At 38.8% G+C, this 10,343-nt stretch overlaps 2 protein-coding genes across 2 annotated transcripts; both read left to right on the top strand.

Moving 5' to 3' along the window:
• Window positions 1–5,783: 5,783 nt before the first annotated feature.
• LOC149212176 (TMV resistance protein N-like) lies at window positions 5,784–6,962 on the top strand. Its single transcript, XM_089388582.1, has 3 exons — window positions 5,784–6,334; window positions 6,441–6,888; window positions 6,957–6,962. The coding sequence occupies exons 1-3, from the start codon at window positions 5,784–5,786 to the stop codon at window positions 6,960–6,962; spliced, it is 1,005 nt and encodes a 334-aa protein (XP_089244708.1).
• On the top strand, window positions 6,840–9,645 carry LOC149212175 (disease resistance protein RPV1-like). Its single transcript, XM_089390574.1, has 4 exons — window positions 6,840–7,536; window positions 7,676–7,999; window positions 8,156–9,003; window positions 9,246–9,645. The coding sequence occupies exons 1-3, from the start codon at window positions 7,006–7,008 to the stop codon at window positions 8,906–8,908; spliced, it is 1,608 nt and encodes a 535-aa protein (XP_089246700.1). The 5' UTR covers window positions 6,840–7,005; the 3' UTR covers window positions 8,909–9,003; window positions 9,246–9,645.
• The last annotated feature ends 698 nt before the right edge of the window (window positions 9,646–10,343 follow it).

Genomic DNA, 10,343 nt, shown 5'->3' with positions numbered 1-10,343 from the left:
AGCGTTCAACACGTGAGTCAACTTGTCCCCACTCAAATCGTTGCACTTGGGTATGTACGTCTTGACTAATGTAACTCATGCATGGGGACACTCATCTCAATCAACATAACTTGGGCATTGACATGCTCATCTCAACCATCTCAACTCGCTCAATTAAGAAACCCCAAAATTTCACACAATCATCACAAATAATGTAATGCTCGTCTTGTCTTACGACTTGACTTTCCCAACTCATGACATGTGTGGGTGCCCAAATGTGAGGGTCTGACAACATTCCATACGTATGCTTTTCCTATGGGAACAAAAACCAAACTTATGCACATGGTCCTTTTGGAATAGATTTGTTTAGATATGGATAAGGGAGAACATGTTAACAATGTTAGAGTTAAACGAGTGAAGAAAGAACATTAAGGTGGATGGGCAAATGGGAAACCCAAATTTGTACATGTTCTTTTGGGTAATTAGGTTGAATCTAGGTAGGGGTTAGTTAGTTTGATGGAAAATTTATTTACTCACCAATGGGATATTATCACCATGATTATGCCAAGATGGAGGAACTATGTACCTACCAATGGGATGCTATCACTAGGATTGTGCAAGGCTTGCTTGAGCCTGGATGCCCCTTGGAATGTTAATTCTTCCAAAGGTGGCTTCCATACTCAACCCCTCCCCATGAGTTTTGAACCTGAGACCTAATTGGAATTAAACCCCACACAAACCAACTAATCTACACTTCATGGATTAAATTTGTATATATTATAAAAAGTAGGGAATGTAGACCGAGATATGAGGAACCCAATTTTCAATTTATTATAAAAGTAGAGAACGTGGTCATGAATCACAAACATGGACGGGTATGTGAAAACTTGTCAACAATCTTATAAAATCCCAAAATGTACTTATGAAGATGGAATCAAATTTAAGTGGTAATGTGACTATTCTACATTTCAAAAAAATTCCAAACATATTTTCCAGTAAAAAGAACTCCAAAACTTAGAATAAATAGACAATGCCTTATAAAACTGGAAATGTGAATAAAAAATATAGGAAATCTAAATCCCAACATATTATAATAATGGGGAACATGATCAAAATATAGACATGAAAGACACAACGAAGCCAAGCAACGACATAACCATGACAAATTGACAACGCTACACTAGGTGTGTAACCGTGTACTAACCAAGGGTCAAGAGTTCGTTATATGTATGTGTGTGTGTGTGTGGGGTTCACGAACCTCAGAGATAAGTGACCATTACGTCCAAGGAATATTTGTACCAGGAAGATCTACTTGTTGATGGTGCTGGACCTGCCAACATGTAAGGGGATCTCCTCGATAAGAAGTCCCAACTAGGCCTCAAACCGTTTGGTGTAGGAGTCCTAGCAGTGGGTCATATAGTATTGCCTTGACCGCAGTTGCGCGTAGAGAAAAGTAGGATGTCCTTGTTGGTAGCAAAGGTGTGACAAGTGCAGCAAGCCAAGGAAGGTGCATGAAGGGTTCTAACACACGGAAGGCGGAATGAGTGTGCCCCTTGGAAACCTATGGAAACACGTAGCTTGGAAGGGAGCAAACAAACAAAGATACATCACAAGCTGTAAGGTAGGTGAACCAACAATCCAAAGTGATGGTTAAATGAACAACACATCTCAATAAGATTCATACATACATATATAGAAAGAGTCCATACATACATGCGTAAGCAAGTAGATACATATATCGTTAGTGCAACCAAGACAACTGAAATACAATAACAACATATGCATGAAACGTGTTGGCTCTGTTATATTAAGAGTGAAAGATCCAATCATACAATACAACCATGACCAACCACTAGTTCCAACAATGGAACGTTACAGTCACTGCCGCCTGCTCCTCCAAAGAGATGTACTAGCTCTGCATTGTGGAGAAGCCAAGGCTCGTTACAATACACTCCAAGATTTCTCTAAGATACTCCTATAGGAAGTTTGGCCACCAAAAGTCCGTACAATGAGTTATGAGGTTCTATAAATAGAAAAGGGTGGGGTGATCCTTGACATTCCCCTTTGCGACTCTTCACCTACTCTCATGACTCTTCAACTACTACATGAATTTTACATTCAAGCATTGACACTTGGTCTTTCACTTTTAAAAGATGTTACATTACAATTTGCACATGTACCCATAGGAGACAAAATAGGCTTGAGCAAGCCATGCCAGACACTACTATGACTTAGAAAATTGTGGGAAGACCAACTCTTCGACATCTTTGCGATGATCGATGGTGGCAAAGTGATGCCAAGCTTGGTAGTCCATGATGGTGTCCACATGCTCAATGGTGGCATCTTGTTGAAAGCGAATTCTTGCCTCTGTTGCATCCGGGTATATTGATCTGGCACCTCTATCCAACTCATCTGCTAACATGTGCATCATGGTCTTGAGTGCAACCGGACCAACAACATACTTATGCATAGTGTCTGCGCTGGTGGCTACATGCATCAACTCGTCGAAGTACATGTCCAGCTCCGTTCGGACTTGGTTCTTTGACTTCGCTTCGGTGAGCATACCAATAGATGGGATCGCGTGCATGCGCACAATGACATCCAAGCTTCTGAACACCCATTTATGTGAAGCCTGCAAACTGGTGATGACCTATGAGAGTTCCTCATAGTTCTGGATCCGACTCTGGATGTGTGCCTTTAACTCTACCGCCTTGGGCTTCATCATATTTAGCAAATGCAATGGGGCTCCTTTGTATCTCATTGTCCCTGTCTGCATGCAGTCGACAACAGTATACAAATTTGACAAGATGTGTGCTCTCTTAGCACAGCGCTACTGCCAATCGTTGAGATGGATAACTACCTCATGCACGGGACCGAATTTGGAATACAACATCCGCATGACTATCTCAAGGGACAATACTTCATCCAATATCGCTCTCTTCAACTCTGATCTGGCAGATGATGTGACCTGTTCTCCTCCCTGCTTGGCTGCTTGTAATTCCTTAGCCATTCGCTCATTCTCTGCTATCAATAATCGGACACTCAAGATGGTGGCTTCGACATATGATCTGGTAGCATCGGCTAATGCCGTTGGATGCTTGCGCACATCAAATATGATCACTCATTTTGCAAACTACGTAGGAGATGTGTGGACATCTGGAGTAGGCACTCTGCATGATTGCACAACTCTGTGTTGCGACTCGTCGAAAGATATGTTGTGCATCTCTGCTTCTGGATTGTCTTCAAGGATCTTTGTGTCTCCCTAATCGCTTGGGACTTGCTCTGCTTCCGAATCTGGTGAAGCTAGTGGGGTGATATCTCAGTTATGAGGCATGAGGTCAATATAATATTTGGACTTTGGCTGCACCACATTCATATCCATCTGTTCAACCTCTTGAGCTAAGTCCTGCTCCTGCAACTGCTCACCTTGTCTGCTCTGTGCTAGCAGCTCAGATGAGTCAATAACCTGTATGGGCACAGTTTCGCCAATCTGTGCATGCTGCGCCTCCTGCTGTGTCTGTCCCTGTTGCGCTTCCTTCTCTCTTATGCGTAACTCCTATTCTTCCCAGAGTTGCTGCTTCAACTATTGCACCTCCTTTTTTGCTTCCTCCATCCTCTGTTTATCTCTTTTCCTTTGTGTGTTCCTCTTGTCGCATTGTCACCTCTTAGCCTCAATCTCCAAAGTTGATTACATTACTAGTGGATCTACTTTGAACTTGCAGATTTGTTCTGCCTCTGCGTTGTCATCAACCGTTCTCTTGCCTTTGTCATGCGCAAGCCTGTTACCCTCTGCTGCTGCTCATGATGGTGCTCTCCTAGATGCTACTTCGCTAACCATTCCACAGCATGCCGACCGGTTCATTGAGTCTGGAGAAGCTGTGACAATATCTCCATGGGTATTCCTCAGCTCAATGACACATCCCATGGATCCATAGAAATTTCACTCTCACACAGTGGTCTTTTAGTTAGGGCTTTGTAAATTTTTATCAAAAAGAGATTCATCAACAACTTCCTTAATTTCTCTCCTCGCACTTTTACAATCTTTGGCATACCATGGGTTGGTTTTGCTATTTTTTTATTACTTGAAACTTCAACTGAGAACTTGTTAATAGAATATGAGAGAGTTATAATAAAATTATGGGTGATGTATCTCCAACTCTATTTAATTACTAATTGCTACAAAAATAGTAAAAAAATAACTCTAATTTTTTTAAATTTATAATTTAAATTTTATAATCGAACAAATAATAATAATTATTTTTAATATTTTTAAAATTATATATATCTCAATTTTTTTATATATATATTTATATACTTATTTATATTCATTTTTCAAAATAACAAACCTGAAGAATAATCTTTTACTTCATTTACATATTATCTTGTACCACTATTAACATGATAATCAATCAACATCATGCTCAACTGTGTCCTGCATTACTACAAGTTTTCGCTCCTATATGCTTTGTACTCTATCTCTCTCAATATGGTTCTTGTTTACTTTGAGATTATACACATTACTAGAAGTTTTCGCTCTATCTCAATATGGTTCTCCTCGTTTACTCTTATATTATACACCCGGAAGAAACATTTTTTTTTGGATGTGTGATTGTTGTTGGGTACTAAATTTAAAGGTATGGCATAATTTATCTTTTATACTCATCACTATTGTTGTGACAACAATGTTAGAGATTAATAGACAGTATTTAAGACAGACAGGTATTCAGTTAAAATGAGGCATCTTAAAGAAATGTAGTTATTGATAATGTAATTGTTTATCAATAACTTATTAAAACATAGCAAGGTTGTTAATACATTGTGAAATAAGTTTTTTCTTTATTCATTTTTTTTGGAATATATATCACTTTTATTATTGGGTGTGTGGAGTTGGCATATGTATTGCCTGATTTCTATATTTTTGTTTGCTTACAATTACCATCATGCTTTTAATATATGTTTGACTTTGGATCATTTTCTTGCAATATTTTTTGAGTGTTAAATAAAAATTCTCAATTCTTATTATAAAAGTTGTTATGACTAAAAAATTGTAAAATTTGTGGCTCAATGATTTGGAGTCTATCTTGCAAAAAAACAATAAAAGGAAGCATGATCCATCTCTTGACCATATTTTTTGACACCATTAAATTAGGCACAAGTGAAGAATTGAAACTTAGGTTCAAATCTTATTGGTTCTTGTTGTACTAGGCCAATTCCGAACCCCACTTCCTACAATTTTTGTCAAACCACTTTTTTGTGCAGCCAGAAATCTGTTTATGTTTTGCAAAGATAATATGTAAATTAAGTTAAAAGATCTTATCATTCTCCCTATTTGTTATTTTGAGAAATTGAAATAAATAAGTATACAAATATACCTAAAAATTAAAAAATATATAAAATTTTAAAACATTAAAACAATATAGCAAAAAAACTTAAATTTAATATATGAAGCTTTAAAAAATTTAAATTTAATTGTTTAATTATGAAAAATAAAGTATAATTTTTCAATTTAAAAATCTTGTTAGCCTCTTTTTACGCCTTTTGGAACACCGTTGGAACAATTACTAATATAATAATGGGAAAAGTGATCACCAACTTTGACGTGAAAGACACAGAACCACGGTGGACCGACAGGGCTACACTGTTTGTGTAACCGCGTCCTAACCAGGGGTCAAGGGTTCGTCTTAACGATATATATATGCACAATATCATCTCTAAGGTTTTATCTTCAAACATAATTACTTCTGAAACTCCAATTCATCCTCCTACTCGTGACCATACTTCCAATTTCTGTCTAGTAATTAGCAATGTCTACATCTTCGTCTGCCTGCGCCCCGACCTCCACCGCCATTGCCGCTTCCGCCACCGCCACTGCTGCCTCCCCCTCCATCACTGCTCAGTGGTATGAAGTATTCATCAACCACCGCGGCGTTGATGTTAAGAAAACCTTCGCCAGGTCTCTCTACCTTGGCCTTCTGAAAAGAGGAGTGAGGGCCTTTCTGGATGAGCACGAGATGCAACCTGGATACAATATCACTTCCCAGATAGAACATGCTATTAGAAACGCCTCGGTCCATGTGGCCATCTTCTCCCCTAACTATGCCGAATCATATTGGTGCCTACATGAACTCCAACTAATGGTGGAGTCAAAGTCTCCCATTATCCCTGTGTTTTACCGTACCACGCCTGCTGAGGTTCGGTGGATCAAGGGAGGTTATGCTGAAGCCCTAGAAAGACTGGGTAAAAAGAGAACCCATGAAGGGACGCCGCGGTATGAATCCAAGATTATTGAAAATTGGAGACACGCACTTTCTAGTGTTGCAGACAATAGCGGTTTCGAGCTGGAGGAGCGCCATGGGTGAGAACTCAGCCTACCCTTTCTCGATATGGCAGTATTTTATTTTTGATGAATAGACATAAACGTTTATCTCACTAGTTTTATTTATTTTCTTCTCAATAACCAGAGAGTTGTTGGAGCTGGAGCTGCTAGACAAGGTAGTTGAAAGTTTGTTGAAAATGTTGAAAAAACCAGACCTGTACGTGTGCGAATATCCAACAGGTTTGGATGACAAGATGTCAGAGTTTGAGAATACAGTCCTGTTGCAGCAACCGCAAAGCGGAAAACCTCAGATTGTGGGGATCACAGGGTTAGGTGGAGTAGGAAAATCAACGTTAGCAAAACAGTTCTTCAATAGGAAGAAATCAGATTATCCTAAATCCTGCTTTTTATCTGACATCAAAGATGAGTCTTTAACTTTGCTGCAGACAAAACTTTTGAAGGATTTGGCTGGAATCGAAATACTGTTGATGAAGCCAATACACACTGTTGATGAAGGTAAAGGGATGCTCATTGAGCATCTCAAATCTTCTAAAGCTTTAGTAGTTTTAGATGACGTAGATCATGAAGATCAGGTCAGAGCATTTTTGCCACTTGAAGCCCTTGATTTCCTTGCTGGGAGTTTAATATTGATTACATCTAGAAATAAGGATGTTCTCATAAGAGCAAGAGTGGCAATACCATCAATTTATATGTTGACTGGGCTTAACGCAGAATACTCGCGAGAGCTCTTCTGCTCCTATGCCTTCAACCAAGCCAATCCGCCTCACTTGTTTCAAGATCTTACAGATAGGTTCGTAGAATATTGTAATGGATTGCCCTTATCATTGAAAGTGATAGGGGCACATCTTTATGGGAAAGAAGAGGAATCAGAGTGGGAAGACGAACTGGGGAGTCTTCCCAGTGAGGTAAAGGGGAGTCTTAAAATTAGTTACGATGCCCTTGATAACCATGAACAACAGATATTCCTAGATATTGCATGTTTTCTCAGTGGACAAAACAGAGATACAGCCATAAACATATGGGATGCATCAGGCTGGAAAGGAAGGCGGGTGTTTCAAAATCTACAGGATAGATGTCTCGTGGAAGTGGACAGTTCGAATTTTATCCATATGCATGACCATCTGCGAGATTTGGGAAGAGAAATCGGGGAGAAAACGTCGCCTTTTCGTCTTTGGAGTTGGACAGAGGACGTTATTGATTATTTATCGCAGCAACCATCTGTAAGTGTTCAGTAAATCAATCAATTTATAGATTAGTTGTTCAATTCATAAAAGTTTGGATCGGTTTTTAGTTCATCGTACTTTCCAAAATAACCATCGTTTAATTCATCGTCTTTTTTGACGATCGTTTTTCAAAAAGGGTCAGCTAATGGTGCGGGGACTTAAGATGGATCGAAGGGATTATGATAAATATGGTGATTATGTCTTGGGCCGTATTGGCACGATGAGGTTGCGAATTCTTGATACTGAAGATGATGTTATGGAGCGCATATTGGGGATGGTGGAGTCGCAAGATATGGAACGTATCTCGCGAAGGACAGTGTTACCAGAGATCTTATGGTTGCGTTGGAGAAAATGTCCATACTCTTCTTTGCCTTCCTGGGTGTCCGTGAAAAATTTAAGGCATCTAGATGTGTCTGAGAGCGATCTCAATACATTGTGGCAAACTGAAAACCAATCACAGGTAATTAGAAATTTGTTGTGTTATCTTGGTATGTGTAGGCCATATTAATATCGTGCCACAACGTTTCAATAGATATCGAACGTCGTCTTTTTTGGAGATTGAACCGCCAACGGTTTTCTAATATCTTTCTTGTTGTTGAACCTTGAATATTTGCAGTTACCTTTGGAGGAGTTTTGCGCATTCGGCTGTGTGAAGCTTAAGCGCATAAGTGGGTTGGAGCAGTGTACAAAGCTTCGGGTGCTCAATGTTGGTATTTGCTCAGAGCTCGAAGAGCTGCCGAGGATGGAAACGTTCACCTCCTTGGAAGAGCTTTACGCATATGAATGTGTGAAGCTGAAGGTCATAAGGGGGTGGGAGCAGTGTACAAAGCTTCGGCTGGTCAATGTTTATGGGTGCTCAGAGCTCGAAGAGCTGCCGAGGATGGAAACGTTGACCTCCTTGGAGGACCTTCGCGCATTTTTTTGTGGGAAGCTGAAGGGCATAAGGGGGTTGGAGCAGTGTACAAAGCTTCGGCTGGTCGATTTTGGTAGGTGCGTAGAGCTCGAAGAGCTGCCGAGTATGGAAAAGTTGACCTCCTTGGAGGAGCTTCGCGCATATACTTGTGTGAAGGTGAAGGTCATAAGGGGGTTGGAGCAGTGTACAAAGCTTCGGCTGCTCTATGTTGGTGGGTGCTCAGAGCTCGAAGAGCTGCCGAGGATGGAAACGTTGACCTCTTTGGAGGACTTTCGCGCATCTCTTTGTGTGAAGTTGAAGGTGATAAGAGGGTTATGGCAGTTGACAAGGCTTAGAGTGTTAAAAGTTCGTAGGTGCTTGGAGCTAGAAGAAGTGGAAGGTGTTGAACAGTGTACGTGGTTGGAGGAGCTCGATGTCTCTGGATGTCCCAAATTACAGTGTCCGTTGTGGGAGTAAGAGGGGGACGAGCTTCGCGGACGACTAAAGGCATGCGTGCTAGTTACGTGAAAAGCCAACCAAGAAAAGCCGCAAAAGCGAAGCAAGCAGAAGCGGTAGTCATAATGGAAATTATATATGGCGTTGTTATTAATTGTTATTTCATAAAACGAAGCTTTTCTATTTACATGGTAATCTTAATATTTATTTAAATGAAAATAAACCAAAGCAACTGTACCATCTCAAAGCCGGGGTATATATGAGATATATTTGATTTCCATAGTTTGCTTGTTTAATGTAGTCTTCGTTCAGATAATGGAATCTATTTTCAACAGAAATAGTTGAAATGTTGATGAAGGTTTAAAGGATCACTCTAGCCGGGGAGAATGCTATTCCAAGATTTGATCAAGATGCATACAATCAGACCGTTAGAAATGCCAATCTCTGACTGCCAGAAGATGGTCACAACACCACAGTGGAAGCCAGGTGTGCATTCACTTATTTGAGAATGAGCCAGCATTTGTTTCAACCTGAAAATTGGAGGTTATTCGTCTCATTTGTTGGAAAAATAGCACAAGGAGGGACCTCAAATTCATAGGAGCAAGAACATAGAGATACAGACTCATTTGTCTATGCCACGGTCCCATTGGTCCAAGAGGATGCTGCACTCATGCATAATTAGGCCTAAAGCACACCTTTTTGTAGAGCAGACAAAATATGAATGTAGCAGGCAAATCTGAATGTAAAACATACTTATCGTTGGAATTAATGGCTATGCCAATAATTCCTCCATGTGATCTTGTGCAAATACAGGCTTTTAATGGCTATGCCAACTTAGCATAATTAGTCTTTGTTACAGTAACATGACTTCCAGTGCAGCACAATTAGCCTTTATATAATTAGAGTTTTTATAATATTTAAAATTAATTATTGGAAATTAAAAATTAAAATTAGATTAATTAAGAATTTAATAAAAATTTTAATTAATATTTTAAAAATGATAACGTTGATTTTATTTATGTTGTTTAATTTTATAATTTAATAAATTTTTTTAAATCATTATAATAAAAATGAAATTTCTTTTTATAAATTATATTTTAATGTTATTTTTTAATCACGTGAATTTACGGAATTTATTAATTATAATATAACGTTTCATTAAAAGTGAAATCATACATCGGTGGCAAGTGTAATGGCTCATCATTTATATTTGTGAGAAATGAAATCTATTTTATAAATAGTTTAAGGGACAACCACGTACAACTCAAAATTGAGCATATTTTCTTGTGGAGTGACTTATTTCTATAAATATGACTAGAGTGAGGATAATGATTTTTAGTGGCAATTCAAGTATAATTATTAATCTCATAAACAATCATAAAATCTCAGTTGATAGTAAGGTAGCCTACTTCATTGCAAGAATAAAAGAGGATACTCTTTAGTTTAATGATATCAC

The sequence above is a fragment of the Pinus tabuliformis genome, chromosome 1_1 (assembly GCF_031772625.1).
Source record: "Pinus tabuliformis cultivar Carrire ecotype Pingquan chromosome 1_1, CPIR1, whole genome shotgun sequence".
NCBI classification, from domain to species: Eukaryota; Viridiplantae; Streptophyta; class Pinopsida; order Pinales; family Pinaceae; genus Pinus; species Pinus tabuliformis.
This window is presented reverse-complemented; position numbering and strand designations above follow the sequence as displayed.